At 37.4% G+C, this 18588-nt stretch overlaps 1 protein-coding gene across 1 annotated transcript in view; it reads right to left on the bottom strand.

The window, feature by feature from the left end:
* Positions 1-10065: 10065 nt before the first annotated feature.
* The window catches only part of LOC126293278 (guanine nucleotide-binding protein subunit alpha-14-like), a 157283-nt gene continuing 148760 nt past the window's right edge, over positions 10066-18588 (bottom strand). The window contains exon 8 of the mRNA XM_049986401.1: positions 10066-10409. Within this exon, the coding sequence (XP_049842358.1) occupies positions 10327-10409 (83 nt within the window). The 3' untranslated portion in view covers positions 10066-10326. The remainder of the gene's footprint in view (positions 10410-18588) is intronic.

The following is an 18588-nucleotide window of genomic DNA, read 5'->3' on the forward strand; positions in this document are numbered from 1 at the left end:
TGTGATCATTGCTTGTACAGCCCTCTCGCAGTGTCCGGAGCAAGTATGGTGGGTCTGACACAACGGTGTTAATGTGTTCTTTTTTCCATTTCCAGGAGTGTAGCTGAAGTGTGTGGAACTTGCGTCCTTGGAGTCTGTTACTTACAAATCACTTGTGCTTCTTATCTTAGAGAATTCCTGACAGTGAGAGTATATTAATAAATCTGGTATAGTGGAGTAAGAGTGTTCTGTAAAAGTAAACACAGTAGAAGTGGGGCCCAGTCCCTGTTAAATGGTTAAAAATTAACTGGAGATGTGAAATGTGATAGCTTCCAATTGACACAGTTCTAAATACATCCCAGTTTTGTAGTAGTTCTGTGTGTGATAAGTAGGCCTCACTTACCATTAAACGTCAAACAGCATGATAATCACTACGTGGAACACATTTGAATGTGGCATCACCACTTTCAGACTTCTGATGTTTCATGCTCCGACTAGTAGCATATCACTATTTCATTGATTTTTCAAGTTTTTTTTATTTTCATGTTCTCTTTGGTAGTCCCTTTGTGGTGAGCTGAATGGGGAGGTTAATCTGGAATATTCTGCCAACTGAGTGATCATTATAGCACTTGTTCAATTACAGGTCATATTTCCTGTGAGTTTGTATGTTGCTGATTGTTTCTACCTTCAGGGACAGTTTCCCACCACAAGAGAAAGAATATATCCTGAGAATCTATCTGCTACTCCACCCTCTCTGACAAGCCTGTTGGCAGAAAGAATGTAGCCCTGTATTTCTGATGATTTTCATTCAAAATCTGAACAGTTGGTGAGACCGAACTCAGGACCTGAGACTTCTGGATTACTAGTCAAAGACACTACCCCTATCCCACTGTGACCTCGAGATCAAAAGCATCAGCAAAGATGGTGATGTACACAGGGTGGAAACCAGCCTTTGTGATGTTAAAGAGGGCGTGGTAAATGTGGGGTGAGAACATTGTCTTGTAGAATGATGGACTGAGTGCCACTTATACTGTAATCAGTACCGAATATGTTTAACAACTGAATGGCAATCGACTACCGTGCGACTGTTACAAGGAGAATTTGGCCTAAACCTTGTTGATTGGTAAGTACCTAATGTTGCTGAAATCCCCCAAAAAATTTATTTGTATACTAACAACAAATTATGACTAGTAGTAATGTACTTACACTGACAATTACGGGAATTATTTTTCGATTACTTTGTATTGTGTAATGTAGGAGGAAAAAGGTTACGTCAAATAAAGCCACTGCTAATCCTCATTACTCAGCTGCTGTTTGTATCTAATATTTCAAATAAAACATGTCTTTAACTTTACACAGATCAGTATCAGCTGAAAAAGCCAGGAGCTATCTAACACAAATATTAGATGCATAATTTACATTCCTGAATCAGAATATTCTGATAAATTGTAGGAGTGGCTAATGAGGTAGTCTTTTACTTTGTTTTTTGGTTTAGGACTCTTAAATTTCCTTTGTGCTTGCTACTGACCTGTCGCTACAGACTTGTTCACAATAATACAAAATCACAGATAGTAATAAGTAAAATAAGAGAGAAGCAACCACTCATATATAGCAGATCAGTGCGTGGAACACAAACACATAAAAAAAATAAAAATAAAAAAAAAGATCTACACTGTCTTTCGAGCACTAGCTCTTTTTCCAACAAAAGTACACATGTTCACACACACAACCACAGAGATGCCCAAATTGTACTCTCCTGTTTGTTATACAAAAGCCCAGATAGTGATGCATAATCCATATGAAAATTATTCTTACTTCTAACGTTGTAGTTGTGAATTGCAGAGTTCATCCTCAGTCCTCTTCTTTTTAACCACAAATACTGTTGATGAGAATGTGTATTGGTATGCAAGTGTAAGAATCCAAAAGTCTAGTTATCAATTTTAATCAACATTCTTACTGCACACTTTGTAGAATGAATACTGTTTTGACCTAAGCTGTGTTGCTCCAGAATATTGATGGAAGACTATTGAGCAAACATATGCTAACAATTGCATCTGCAGATCAACACAATACGAGAGATTCCTAATTGCACAATGGGAGACAGCTTTTTCGTTAACTTCACCACCCTAGTTTATTATCCATGTGGGTGTCCATTGACTGTATATGTGCAGCCTTGTCCACTGCATGCCCATTGATCTCTGCTTCTGGTACCTGCGAGTCACTTTTATTTCTTTGGAATTTCATGATATGAATCTTTGTGAATTTAAGGGTTAAGCTGTTTGCTATGAAGTTGTTGCGACCCTGTTCCATTGTTGTCTTTGCTGTATTTCAGCCCTTTCTTATTGTATATGTGTCAGCAGCAAACATTGCGGTTTGTAAAAAGTCCTCCAGTGTCCAGTCTGAGTCATGTATGTACATCAACATCAGAAGTGGACCATCCAGCAAACCTTAATGGTTACCATACTTAATGTTTCCTCATTCCAAATTTAATCTAATTCATGTCATATCATACAGCTAAAACTCCATTCATTAAAAGGGAATGTCTTTAATACCATCTCATTTTGTTTCCCAAGTACACAAGAAACTCATTTATCCAGACTTTGTGGGTTTGGATTTGTTCTGGACAACCGAAAATCTGGATAATCCAGACATATTATGCTAAATGCAAAAGCTCTAAATATGTTCTACAATATAAAAATATTTTATTTTGGCATTTAAACTGCATAGCAGTGGTCTCCAAATTAATAGACATTCAGGACCACAAATCCAGTTTTGAATTTCAATGGAGGCCAGATAACATGTTTTCTCAGAAATTAAAGAAGAAAGACATATAAAAAGTATTGTTGTTTGACACAGACACAATTTGTGAGAGATAGAAAATTTATGCTTTGAATCCAGAATTTTTCTTTAACTGTACCTCTAATTTAGTCTGTCGTATGAGTAAAGTATATCATAAATGTTCATAAGTCATGTTACTTCTGTATTTAGAGTGTGTAAATTTCAACAAAGAAAATATTTGTTCACACCTGTCACGGGTAGTGCCAAAAACAGATAACAAACCTCATGCGCAGCCTTTAATCTTGGGGCAGTCTTCTTCTGGCAGAAACTATAAAACTGAACATGGCTGGCTTATTTAAATGTGTGTTTTATGGTGTCATATGGTGCTTACAGATCAGTGACTTCCTCCTGCAGCACTGAGTGAACATCTTCCACTTTGCAAGAAAAGAACCTCTGGAAAATCTGGACCACTTTGGAATGAACATCTAAATCTGAGAACCTGGTAGAGAACTCTTTTTTCTGACCACCAAGAAATTCCATTACAGAAAAGAGTGGAAAATTTCACCAACTGACAATTCGCAAAGTGTGAGAAAATTTTTGTCTAATGTTGTGTAAAAAAGTATCAGTTTCTGTCTGAAAGCTTTAACATATGTCTAAAGGTCTCAGAATGTGGGTTGTTTTTCCAGTTCAAATGGAGAGCAAAATCAGATAAGAGAGCTAGTTTTCATAGCCATTTTTTGTATGATAGTACTTCCAGAAAACTGTTTTTCTGTTTCAAAAATATTTCAAAGATTAGTTGACAAAGATTCTACCTTTCCTAGGAAATACTTGAATTGATACTGCTTCTGTACATAACTGTGAATTAAATTCACAACAAAAATTTCAAACTTCACCAAACAGGACATATTCAGTGCTTTTGCTTTGTAATGAAGAGTAATGTATTGTCTGAGATTTGTTAACACCATTGGCTTCATGTTCCGTGTTTAGTCTTCCAACAAAACCTGCATAATTGCCACACACAGTTCTTCTCCTATCACTTGTAACATATTTCGGCCAATAAAGAGGAAAGTTGTACTTTTCAGCTAAAGTTAATTGTACCTCTTGAAATACATGTTCTCCTTTGTTGTGCCATGCTAGGAAATCAGATCTGTTATTTGTTTACCAACTTTGAGGTCTGTGTTGGTAATAAATGATTTTCTTGTAACTGATTTGATAAACACAGGCAATATCTTCAACTAAATGCACAACTATATTTTCTGAAAGAGTGACTCCTTTACATTGTAGTGTTTTGTTAGGAAACAGTTCTTTGGCTTAATTAAAATACACCTCTTTATGTAATTGCGTTATTTGGCAGCTTCATTGGCCTTTCGTGAACTTGCTTTCATAATAGCTTCACTTCCTGGAACACATTCCCAAAAATGTTTCGTTGAAAACAAATTCAACATTTCAATGCTTTGAGTTCACATTCACATAACTTGTTATCAAATTTATCGAACTGTGCATTGTGCTTCTTTTAGTAGTGGTCGTGAACCTCGTATTCCGTAAGAATAGCAATAAGTTTGTTATAGACAACACCGATTGGTTTGTTTTCATCTCTATAATGAAATATTTTGAGGCCCATGGTGTACGATATTCACTAACCATTTTTCTCTTTTCAGTTTCAGTACATATATTGCACATATTTGAGTGAAAACTCGAAATAACATCACAGCCAGAAAGTCGCTGTCAGCTGCAGAGAGAGTGCTCTCCTGGTGGCGTATCTGTTACTTAAGAAGAAGTGAAGGCAATTATCCGAGAGGCCTCTATAGAGTTTAATGAATGGAAGAATTGTGTGGTACTTAAATCATCTTTTGCTCAAACGCTGTCCAAATTAAATCCCTTCACAGGTTGGATGCAGCAGCCCGCAGATTCTACGAGGGTTGGAACTTAAATAGTGGCAACTATTTATTCACAATTGATACAAAAGAGTTACATGTTTGCATTTGTTACTGTCTTTCAAAGTAGTCACCACGGTTGTGTAGAATCTGTTGCCAGCGATGTGAAAGGCATAGTATTCCATTAGCAGAGCCTGTTCTGTTGATTGTGCGAATGTAGCAGTGTACTGCCTGTTGAATCTCTGGAACAGTTATGAAGTGAATGCCACAAAGTGGTTCTTCCATCTTCAGAAACAAAGTATGGTGGATGGTACAGTACTTCCCAGTCCCATCGACCAAACAGAGCAACCACAGCTTGCACCCGCGCTTTGTCGTGCAAAATGATGGGTGGGCTGTGCAGAAAGTGTCGCCGCTTCTTTTGCAAAGCTGGTCGCAGGTGATACTCCAAAAACGAACAGTAATACTGTGCACTAATGGTCTGCCGTGGAGGAACGTAATGCGTTAGGATAACACCGTCACAGTCGTACATGAGAATCACCATTAACTTTCACAATACTGGGGCTCCGAAGCACTTTCGATTTTTGCGGCGATCCATAATGATGCCATTTTTTGGATTGGCATTTCAGTTTTGGCTCATGTGATGTGGCCCATGTCTCATCCATTGTTACGATACGGCATAAGAAAGCCTCTCCTTCGTGCTCATAGCACTCCATGTGCATCTAAGCAGCGTCGTAACCCATCCATTTATGCATTTCCATCAAGTCATGATGCAATTTTTCACATGCCCAGGTGTTCCCTCAGGATGGGAAGTACAGTTGTATGCGCTAATCCGGTTTCGTGGGTGAGCTCACGAATCGTATGGCATCCATCACTGTCCACTAACCCGGCAATAGCATGTGCACTACTTCTTCAGAGGTGCTAGGAGAACCTGCCCGATGCATGTCTGCCACAGTTTGCTGACCTTCATTGAAGGCTTTTACCCAATGTGCCACTGTTCTGTATGGCAATGCTGATTCCCCGCAATCCTCTTGAAGATGTCGATGACACTCTCGTACTGTACGACCTCTGGCACATACAGTCTTGATCCAACTCCGTTGTTCCTGTTTTGAAAACATAATGACACCGTTACGTTAGACCGTTCACTCACAAGTGACTGTGTTACACTCGACTGTGTGCACGTTGGTTACGTGGGACGGGCGAGTCCATTTGCTCAAAGGTTATGTAGGTATGTCAACAACGTGTGTTATCAGAGACAACAGTAGATTCCATTGCATAGTGTCTCCACAGCAGTGTTGCAACTATTTAAGTTCCAACCTATATATTGTGGAGACCTGTGCTCTATAGTACTGTAGTCTACTCATTACTGAGATTGTGTGTAAGTTTCTTCTATTTCAAACTCATGTGGTGCTTGAGGGTGGCACTGTTGTGTAGACGTTTCACTAACATCAGATCATTGTGTACATTAATGATATCTCATCAGTTACACTGCCGGAAGCAGAGTTCATTTTGTTTGCAGATGACACAAGTATTGCAATAAATAGTATGTCGAGTGTAGTTCTAGAAAGATCTGCTAATGATATTTTCATGGCTATTAATAAATGGTTTAAAGCCAACTCACTGACATTAAACTTCGAAAAGACTCGCTATATGCAATTCAGAACCTGTAAGAGGTTTCCGCCCAGCATATGCATAAAGTACGAAGAAGAGCAGATAGAAGAGGTTGACAGTCTTAAATTCCTGGGATTACTACTTGATAATAAATTCAGTTGGGAGTAGCACATCACAGAACTGCAGAAACACCTTAACAAATCTGTATTTGTAATTCAAGTGTTAGCAGACATAGGCGACATAAAAGTGAAAACTTACAAACTATGCCTACTTTCATTCCATAATGTCATATGTTATAATATTTTGGGGTAACTTTTCAAGTCAAACAAAAGTTTTCAGAGTCCAAAAGCGTGTAATACGTATAATTTGTGGAGTAAATTTACGGACGTCCTGTAGAAACCTCTTCAAAGAACTGGGTATACTAACTACTGCCTCTCAGTATATTTACTCCTTAATGAAATTTGTCCTATATATATATAAATATATATAAATATAACAGAAAGAAACTTCCACATGGGAAAAACACATTAAAAACAAAGATTCCAAGACTTACCAAGCGGGAAAGCGCCGGCAGACAGGCACATGAACAAAACACACAAACACACACACAGAATTTGTCTGCTTGTGTCTGTGTATGTGCGGATGGATATGTGTGTGTGTGTGCGAGTGTACACCTGTCCTTTTTTTCCCCTAAGGGAAGTCTTTCCGCTCCCGGGATTGGAATGACTCCTTACCCTCTCCCTTAAAACCCACATCCTTTCATTTTTCCCTCTCCTTCCCTCTTTCCTGACGAAGCAACTGCCAGTTGCGAAAGCTTGTAATTCTGTGTGTGTGTTTGTGTGTTTTATTCATGTGCCTGTCTGCCGGCGCTTTCCCGCTTGGTAAGTCTTGGAATCTTTGTTTTTAATGTATATATATATATATATATATATATATATATATATATATATATATATATATATATATATATATAAACTTCCACATGGGAAAAATATATTAAAAACAAAGATTCCAAGACTTACCAAGCGGGAAAGCGCCGGCAGACAGGCACATGAACAAAACACACACACAGAATTACTAGCTTTCGCAACCGATGGTTGCTTCTTCAGGAAGGAGAAGGAAAGACGAAAGGATGTGGGTTTTAAGGGAGAGGGTAAGGAGTCATTCCAATCCCGGGAGCGGAAAGACTTCCCTTAGGGGAAGTCTGCTTGTGTCTGTGTATGTGTCTGTGTATGTGCGGATGGATATGTGTGTATGTGTGTGCGAGTGTACACCTGTCCTTTTTTTTCCCCTAAGGGAAGTCTTTCCGCTCCCGGGATTGGAATGACTCCTTACCCTCTCCCTTAAAACCCACATCCTTTCGTCTTTCCCTCTCCTTCCTGAAGAAGCAACCATCGGTTGCGAAAGATAGTAATTCTGTTTGTGTGTTTTGTTCATGTGCCTGTCTGCCGGCGCTTTCCCGCTTGGTAAGTCTTGGAATCTTTGTTATGGGAAAAATATATTAAAAACAAAGATTCCAAGACTTACCAAGCGGGAAAGCGCCGGCAGACAGGCACATGAACAAAACACACAAACACACACACAGAATTACGAGCTTTCGCAACTGGCAGTTGCTTCGTCAGGAAAGAGGGAAGGAGAGGGAAAAATGAAAGATCCTTTCATTTTTCCCTCTCCTTCCCTCTTTCCTGACGAAGCAACTGCCAGTTGCGAAAGCTCGTAATTCTGTGTGTGTGTTTGTGTGTTTTGTTCATGTGCCTGTCTGCCGGCGCTTTCCCGCTTGGTATATATATATATATCCAACAAAAAACTCAGTTCATACATACAATACCAGGAACAAAAATGATCTGCACAAGGACTTAAAAGCACTTACTTTGGTTCAAAAAGGGGTCCACTACTCAGGAATACTCATATTCAATAATTTGCCAGCAAACATAAAAAATTTAGTTACAAATAAAGATCAGTTTAAAAGGAGCCTGAAAGACTTACTAGTGGCCAACTCCTTCTACTCCATTGACGAATTTTTGTGTCATCTGCAAACAAAATGAACTCTGCTTCCGGCAGTGTAACTGATGAGAGATCATTAATGTACACAATGATCTGATGTTAGTGAAACGCCCACACAACAGTGCCACCCTCAAGCACCACATGAGTTTGAAATAGAAGAAACTTACACACAATCTCAGTAATGAGTAGACTACAGTACTATAGAGCACAGGTCTCCACAATATATAGGTTGGAACTTAAATAGTTGCAACACTGCTGTGGAGACACTATGCAATGGAATCTACTGTTGTCTCTGATAACACACGTTGTTGACATACCTACATAACCTTTGAGCAAATGGACTCGCCCGTCCCACGTAACCGACGTGCACACAGTCGAGTGTAACACAGTCACTTGTGAGTGAACGGTCTAACGTAACGGTGTCATTATGTTTTCAAAACAGGAACAATGGAGTTGGATCAAGACTGTATGTGCCAGAGGTCGTACAGTACGAGAGTGTCATCGACAAATGATGTATTGTATATAAAAACGTGACATGTTCCACACCCACGATGATCTCCTCAACACGGATCTATGGAACGAAAATCTAATCTAATCTAATCTAATCTGGAGTTGTTTCTAATTGAAATTCTAGGTAAACCATTAGGTTTTCCAGCAGTACTATTGCCTCTGCATGAGGCATTATTTCTTCAACTGAAATGCCGCTTTTATTGACCACTTTACTGTCCCTGTCATTCTCTGTAGTACAAAGGCCATTCAATAAGGAATGCAACACATTCTTTTTGTCGGCCAGCTTCATTTGAAAAAAAATGCAGAATTTGTTCTGGGACACCGTGGAATATTCATGCTTCGGCCCCTTTAGTTTCATGAAGCTATGATAGGTGGCACCACTGTAAATGCTCCTCAAAATGGCGTTTGTAATGGAGGTGTGTTACAGAGAACTGTCATAGCATTGCAGATATTCATAGGCGCTTGCAGAATGTCTTTGGAGACCTAGCAATGAGCAACAGCACAGTGAATTACTGGGTGAGGCACCTGTCTTCCCCGCAACAGCACAAACAGATCTTACCTTTGCTGCTCAAAACACTTCCCTGGCGGTCTTTGCAGAACTACCTTCCATCGTAAAGTTACTATCTGCATCAGCTGTCTCTGTCACAGATGATAGTGATGGCTCTTCATGCAAATTTGTACTGATATTTTCAAGATTCACGTCTCTCAAAGTATCTCTCCTTCTGTAATCGTGAAACTCTTTTCTAATATGATGTTACTCTCTAGTGATCACATCATACAGAGTTCTGTACAGATTCTCTAATTTCCCTCAAGTGACTACTACCTATCTGTACAACAAGCAGTCTGTTGAAAGAAACTATTCATAAATTGATTTACTGAATGTATTCAAATAGTCCTGTGAATCTAGGACTGTACAGTGTAGAAAAGATATTGGACAATTCCTTAATTTTTGTACACATTCCTTGACATTTTTGTACACATAGATCAGTTTATCAAAAGGCTTGTACACGATATTTTATTTTTCTAAACACTTTACAAATTGTAGTTAGTGCTGCAGTTTTGTTTTTCTAGACACTCCCTTACTGTACAGAAGTAATGCATCACCAAGTAATCCTTCACTGTTGATTTGAAATTGTTTCTGTCTGTTATTATTTTTGTGGATTTCAGTAATGGAGCATATAGGTTGATGCCAGGATGGAGTATGCTTTTCTGTAATAGTGCTGTGTTTGTCTGATGTACATGTACATCATTTATTTGCTTTGGGTGGTAGCTGTGTGCAGATTCGTTACGGGTGATGCATGTACAGCTAGTGTTAAATTTTAATTTTTATTTATTAAAGTTTATAGTATTTAAACAGTATCACATACAGAAATAAATGCAGTCTTGTCAAATTGTTTTCTCCAGTTGCACTTTCTTGCACACTACAGGTTTTGAAATTTAAGTATGTACTTTTTTAATTGTTCAAACATAATTTTTATTTATAATACTGAAAACACATGTCAGGTTCGAAAATGATATTTACATCTGTAATCATTAACCTGAGAGGAACTGTAGGGAGAAAATGTAGTCTATATTATTGTACATTGAACTGCAACATCATCCTCTTCGTGATGAAGTCTCGAACTGTGGAAAATACTGCTGACATGTTCTCAGTATCTGAAAGAAGCAGAAAATCATATTATGTAGCTCAACTCTGAGATACATATATGGCCGGTAAAGCAAGGTTAAAACTTTGTCAATTGCCTTTTTATTTTTTTAAAAAAATAAGTGTTTTTTTCACTCAAAATTGTTCTCTAAGGAATTCTATCAGTTGTTCAAATGCGACAGAAAAATTTTACTTATGAAGCACCAGTAGATGCAGTATCATTCCAAGAAGTGACTAACCTGTAGGCTAATGTTAAGTGCTGTAATTAATTTTATCAGATAAATTAAAGAAAGAAAAAAGGTTGAATATGTGGAAGAAGCCTGTAAACACCAGAATGTTTCCATCAGTTTTGTAATAGTAAGACACACTTCTTGACCTGATTTTGAAGTGCAAAATGCTTCCAGGAGCAGATGTGGATTCTAACCACAATTTATTGATTGTAAAATAGAGACTAAAACTAAGTAATTGGAGATTGCTTGGAAATTAGGGAAATGTGACATGGATAAACTGAAAGAGCCAGAAGTTGTTGAAAGTTTCAAAAGGATGATTAGACCATGATTGACTGAAACATGGGAAGTGTTACAATAGAAGATAAATAGGGAGTTTTGAAAGATGAAACAGAGAAGGTGGCAGAGATTTAAATAGACAAACAACAAGGTCCAATAAAAATCCTTGGAGAACACATGAGATGTTGAATTCAACTGAAGAAAGGAGACAATATAGAAATGAAGCAGGTGAATGGGAATATAGACGAAGCTATGGAATCATACATTTATATGAGAAAGATAGATGCTATCCATAGTAAAATTGAGTACCTGTTTCAAAACATTGTATCCCTAACTTTTCTAGAATGCTGGGTTTTTGCATATAAACATTGTATCCACTAAGAGTGAGGCATGTACAAAGTTATGTTGGCAAACATGTACAATAAGCACCTTCCTTCTTTTGTTACAATGCAGAAACTTCATGGCAATTGAGGAGGAAAGTCATGAGATGCTGTCAGAGTATGTGCAAAGATATAAACAAGGAGTGAAAATGTGAAATTAAGTATAATAAATGGAAGAGGAAGCAGAAGAAATACAAACATTATTCATGGCAACAATATTTGGCTCCCAGTAAAAAAACTGCTGGCTGGAGAAATTCCTGCTGAACAGGTGGGTGAAAATGTTGCGGCTCAATTTAACAAAATCATTGTGTTTAATGGGAGATTAATAAAAAAAATTTCAGCTGAAAGCATGAGGACATCATTTAAAAAACTTATAGATGCTGCAGATCCATATTACAAGATTGTAAGTAATTCGTAAGATAAACAGAATGTATTGCATTGTAACACATAATCAGAGCCTTTATCGCCACCTGAATTATAATTAACATTACCTATAAATACATATTGATTTAATTACAGGATGTATATATAGCAACACTGGTTGCACAAAATTTGTGCAATTAAATTAATGTACGGTTGCTGGATCTCAGCTAACAAAAATGTTTAAAATTTCAAATACATCTTTCTCTATTTCCAGATGATACATGTAAATTCCAGTGTAAAAAACAAGTTTGTAGCATAACATAATGCTGACTGAAGAATTCTGCAATGTAAACTATAACACACAAACAAGACATTTAACTTTGTCATGTACTGAAATAGCTGATATCAAACACAGGGAGACTAAGGCGACCATTTTGCATAGACATTGCACATTTAAGTACTTTCTGAGAAGAAATACAGAATAAATTCAGGTACAGTAGAAAACTTTAAGCATAGTGTATAGAACAGTGCTAAACATCTGCAATTGCTCCAGTCAAAGCTGAAATGTGGAAGAAGGGGTGGGCATGAGAAACATCAAAAGAAACTAGAGGATGATCAGAAGGATTTGATAAGGAACCACACTGAGAAGTTAACAAAACAAGAAAATTACTACTCGTGTATAAGAATGAATAGCACTGTGTCAGTTCCAATTTGAGTGTTAATAAACCTTACTAACTCTTTAAAGAAGACAATCCTATACCACAATGTAGTGAAAGAGTATACAGAGATATTTTCAGGAGGGAATATAATGTATGCTTTGGAGTACCACATTTGGACTGATTTGGTTATTGTGACAGACTATTCCTCCAATTAGTTAAAAGTGAAATGTAACAGAAAGAAACAAAATCGAAGAAGTGAGCAAACTGTTCCATTTTCAGGCAGAAGCAATGTATGCAGTGCTGCAGAATGATACAGAGAAGGCTAACCTATGTTTTCATGTGCACAGACCTCCAACAGCCATTGCACTGTCCTACCCTTAAGCATTCTGTAGTATTCTACCAATATCAGCTGTCAGCCTACAATGGAGCAATACATAATGTTGGTGACAATAAGGTGTGTTTGTGTACGGACTGGAAATGTAGTCAGACAGAGATTGTCAGAAATTACCTCTTGCCTCCTGAGGTATTATAACCTCTGTATTTCCAGTACTAAAATCGTGTGAAGAAAGAACTTTAGTGGGACGGTCATATCAATGTACAGGACAGAACAATAACTGTAATTCCTAATAATATCTTGTGAACTTGAAGTACATTACATCTATGGAGCAAAAATTTCGAATCAGAGAGCACAGATTTTTGCCCTGTGATCGAGATTTAATATTAATTGAGAAAAAACAAGAGGAACCACATTGTGTATGAGCCATTTGACAGGGACCGATAATAGCAGCTGGAAGACCTGACAACTCATTTTTTAATTGTTACATGTAGTCAGCACTATTGATTTGAGCACTTCTGGAAAGTAAATCTGCAAAGATTCAAAATGCAAAATAAAGAATCATGTCTGGGTGAAGATATGCTCAGACTCTCCAATAGTACTTTGGTGCCTCAAGAGTCACAACTACTGACAACCTTGGTACTCTACAAACTTAGCAAAACTTTGTAGAGGTAAAAACATCACAACACGTGATAATTAGTGTGAACATCCTACCCAGACTGTACAGGAACCTACTGCCTGCATTTGTGGAAAAGAAAGCTAATCTGCTAGACACATGCACATATATTTTTGAAAAATATGGCACCTTTTACGAGAACCTAAAGATAAAGTGAAGTGGCAATGTGATGCTTAATCAGTGTAAAACATTCTTTTTCAACAGTGTTTCCAGTCTTCAGTGAATTCTGTTAAATAATGGAAAACTTTAACAAAAAATAATACAAATTGCAAGTATTGTTTCTGTTTAATTATTTTTATACATAATAAGACCAAGAAACAGTATTATGCAAATACTTTCAGTGGCACAGACATTGCAAGCTGCAAAAATTTGCTACTTCCATTAGAGCAAAAAGGTTTTTGCATAGATGTCCAATGATCATCTCTCATACCTTTGCATTTAAAGTTGCAAGTTGTCAAAATTATTGTACATTAATAATTTGGTAGGACATGTTCTGAGGCTTCAAGGGATCACCAATTTAGTATTGGAGGGCAGCGTGGAGGGTAAAAATCGTAGAGGGAGATCAAGAGATGAATACACTAAGCAGATTCAGAAGGATGTAGGCTCTGCAGTAGGTACTGGGAGATGAAGAAGCTTGCACAGGAGAGAGTAGCATGGATAGCTGCATCATACCAATCTCAGAACTGAAGACCATAACAACAAACAACAATAATTTTAACTGAATATCAATTACAGGATAAATATCTGCACACATTTCACTCGTTTACTTGTTTTTCTTCTCTCCTGAAAAATTTACACCTTGAGTGTTACTACATTTTTTGTTAGCAAGTATTCAATTAAAGAGACCTCTGGAGAAAAGGGAAGCAGAATTATAAATGGGAAAAAGTACCACCACGGCTATATCTTAAGAATGTCTTTATTCTATCACACGGCTAGTTTCAGCAGCACACTACCGCCATCCTCAGGCTCCACCACTCCCAAAGAGTATTTGATTTCCTTGGTGCATTTACCGTGGGGTCCTTGTTACTAGCACATGTGGGCTAACTTTCATTGGGAGTCTATTCTCGGCACTGTGTTGACATTCTCCATCGGAGACAAGGAAATCAAATACTCTTTTGGAGTGGTGGGGCCTGAGGATGGCTGTAGTTTGCCGCTGAAACTAGTCGTGTGACAGAATAAAGATACGACTGTGGTGGTACTTTTTCTCGTACATGTCATCAGCTGAAGTCACTTGTCCATGCAGTAAGATGGACATCCAAGCCTTACAAATATTAAGACCTCAGATGGTGAGCCAGTTCTTAATCTAAAGTTGCAGTGGGAATGTTGTCTTAAGACTCCAAAGAAAAATATTATGTTCTTTTCATCTGATTTAAACATGTTCTACCACACTACCCTGTGTGACATCAATCCTCTTGTTTGTGCATCTCAGTCCTGACCTTCAGTGTACTGTCCCTCAGTTTTGGATCATGTCAGGTACTCAGCAGGTGTCTAAAACCAAAAGTAGCCCAAACTTCTGTTGCTGAAAGTTGAGTGCTATTTGGTTCAGAATCAGAATGACATTGATTGCATATAATTGTTGGTGTTTAAACTTTGAAACTAGGACAGATATTTAGGAAGACGAAACTCTTCTAATTGGTCAGGGTTAATCCTGCACAATATGTGACTCACAATATCAATTGTTAATGTCATCTATTGTCAGGATATTACTCGATTCATGCATGAAGAATGCTTTTAACACCATACTATTCTAGTGTCTCTTGCAGATTTTTATGATCTACACAATCGGAGGCCTCAGTTAGATCACAGAAAATCACAGCAGAGTAATTGAGAAGATGCTAACCCACAAATTAGCAAGGATTAGTCTGGTTAAATTATCTGTTGTGTTTTAGAACAGTAGTTCTATATATACTGCTAGAAATAACTTTCTTATGTAGATTTTTTTTCTTCCCCTCATTGTAGTTACGGTGTTGTCTTTGACTTGAACTAAATTAGAATATCAAATAATTCAAAGTTCTTCTGATGGCCTCTTCAATTTCTTTATCTAGTTTAACCAGGTCCGAGCTACTGTTACAAAGTTATTGTCAGGAACATGTTTCAAATTTCTTTTGTATGCTACATTAACGAACAAGTTTCTACATTACTGAACAAGTTTCTACATTACTGAACAAGTTTCTACATTACTGAACAAGTTTCTACATTACTGAACAAGTTTCTCCTCATGGATGACACAGTTACACAGTCTTCCTCTGCAGTGTTCTTTGTAGCAATATTTCAGTCACATTCACCTAGTAAATGAAGGGAGTAGTTGAAGACAAGGATGGACTTCAGAATTTTCTACCACCTCAGGTTGAGTCCTCTGCTGTTAGCACTAAGAACCAAAAAATAAGTCAGCAAACTCTGCCCTGTGCCCCATGATGGACAGCACTCAGCTTACTGTTGCAGTAGTAACCAGTATTTGAGCAGAACATGTTGGATTCAAAGCTTTTCCCAACTGAAATTTTCTAGAGTGGAAGTCATTAGTGAGTCCAAAACAAATTTTTCTTGCAGCTGAGTGTGTGCCATTTTGAAACTTGCTGACAGGTTAAAACTGTGCCAATCCAGAACCATGCCTTTTGTGGGAATAGCCATGACTCAGTTTCACAACTTTATTTTTGTAGTACATCTCTCCAACCATCCTGTCACGAAGTTTCAAATCAGTGGTCACTCTAGTGCAGAGTGAAAATTCATTCTAGAAACAACCCCCTTAGCCAGAGGTGTCTGCCATGGGCTGTACGCTGCCCAAAGCAATTATCAATTTAGCCAAAGAAGTGAGCATCTATCACATGACTGATATAAAAAGAATAAAAATTCTTGAAATTTTTTTTATCAAAATTTGAAACATGGCTGAAGCAGCAACAGTTGAAAATCTTCATGGTAAATGATAACAGCCAAACAGTTGCAGGATAAAGATTTATTGAAATCCTTGACCATGGTTTTGGTATATCTAAATATATCTTTATTAGAAGCAAAAATACACCTGAACAGGCAGCCACCTCCATTAACAAAAAACTTAGCAACATAACTGAGATAGAAGGAAAAAACAAACACTTATAGCTTTAAGTAAACATGAAGATTACCAAAGTATTACAAGCACAAAAACTTTTAGTCACTTACTAAAACCACATCCTGCAGTGGAGATGCATAAAACAATCGTGCCAAAGGTGTTGTCAGTAGTTAAAATTAAAATATCAGCTCCACCTGTACAGCATAATTATGAACAGATGGTCAATGCGAACACGCCATATTATCAGTACCTAGTAAAGTAAGATACAAAGAACACATGCTAGGTAAAAATGGGGAAAATGTGTACAATTCCACATTTGCTGAACATCTTTTGCTCTTACAGCATACGCCACGTAAACTGGATGATGTAGAATTGCTACATGAAGTGAATAAGGATTACAAAGTGGACCTGTTCGAGGAATTAGAAATTTTCAAACATCTATCTCAAATAGATGGATTTATTCGTAATGAACAGGTGCTGTTTAGAAACAAAAATTTTTTGGACAGTTTCAAACCACTTCTTGCTCCAACATAATATAGTCTGGATGACTAGAAGCTAGTTTCTTGTCTGTTGATGCTGGTGAGATGCTCCTTTCCTGTCTTTTTGGTATTTTACGTATTTTTGATTATTATTGCTCACAGGTTTCAATGTATATGTGTGGTTTAAATGATTATGTTATGTTTTTTATTCATGATGACAGATGGTTTTGATTTACTACAACATTTTGTTCGTCTTTGCTAGTATGTACCTAGCCTTTAATCTGCGCGAGATTCTCGCGCATAACACTGGGCCCTCTCTTCTTAGATGTGTTCCTTAGTGCAAGCTTCACGTGCTTGACACTAGGACACAGGCAAATTACTGTTCATATTTTCTATTGTATGTAGGTGTTTTAAATTATTCTGATATGTTAAATGTTTTAAGACAGAGGGTTGGAATTGACACAACCTTTAAAATTTTGATGCGCATGAGTATGTATCTCCGAGTTTTCATGTGCATCAGTGTCTCGCACATACCACAAGTGCCCTCTCTCGGTGAAACTGTATGCCCTAGTGCTTCCACACCCTCTTCATGCTAGTTCACAGGCTAAGTACTGATAATATGGCGTGTTCGCATTGACCATCTCTTCATAACTATGATGTACAGATGGAGGTGATATTTTAATTTTAACTACTGACAACACCTTTGGTATGATTGTTTTATGCATCTCCACTGCAGGATGTGATTTTAGTAAGTGACTAAAAGTTTCTGTGCTTGTAATACTTTGGTAATTTTCATGGTTACTTGAAGCTATAGAAGTTGCTTTTGTTTTTCTTTTTTTTCCTTTTTTTCCCCCCTTCTATCACAGTTATGTTGCTAAGTCTTTTAATTAATGAAGGTATCTTCCTGTTCAGGTGTATTTTTGCTTCTGATGAAGCTATATTTAGATATACCGAAACCGTGGTCATTAATTTCATTAAATGTTTATCGTGCAACGTTTTGGCTGTTATCATTTACCATGAAAATTCTGTATATGTAAAGTTACAATATAAACTGTATATTTTCAGTCTGAAACTGTCACCACATGAGTCTCATTCTTATAGCTGACCAATTCATCAGATGTGCTGGTCTGTTATATTCTGAGTGCTTCAATTGCAGTTGTGAAACTAGAGATTTAGTGACATATAGTGAAATTGATTTATGTAAATACAAATAAATTCTGTGTTATTTCTATACAATAGTGATAAAGAATCTTTTTCACCATATTTCTGGTCACTGCAAGTCGGTAGAAGCTAGAAATCTTCACATGGATTGCAATTACTTCCAATGTCTGCTATTGAACAGAACCATAATTTCATTAAATCAGCTTTCATTTGATATCATATCCACTGCTACAAATTAAAACCACATTTGAACATGAAAGTCTGTGTAATGGGCTTTCGTGAAATCTTTGTGCTTTCATGTGGAATTTCTGTCATAGCAGATGATTGATACAAAGAGATGAGCTTAAATGCAAATCAATTTCTTCATTCAACAGCCCTCAGACTAGCTTCCCATGGGATTCTATCATTGTCAATTCCAGGAATTCCTGAGAAGTTGGGATGCTGTGTATGGTGACATTTTACATTTTACAGGAGTCAGCTATAGGGCAGGATGGCTAATATACAATATGTACAGGAGCCCAGAGCGAACAGTAGGAGTGGAAGAGCAAGAACAAAATGCTCAGATTAAAAATGGTGTAAGACAAGAATG

This window comes from Schistocerca gregaria, chromosome 10, assembly GCF_023897955.1.
Source record: "Schistocerca gregaria isolate iqSchGreg1 chromosome 10, iqSchGreg1.2, whole genome shotgun sequence".
Classification (NCBI taxonomy): Eukaryota; Metazoa; Arthropoda; class Insecta; order Orthoptera; family Acrididae; genus Schistocerca; species Schistocerca gregaria.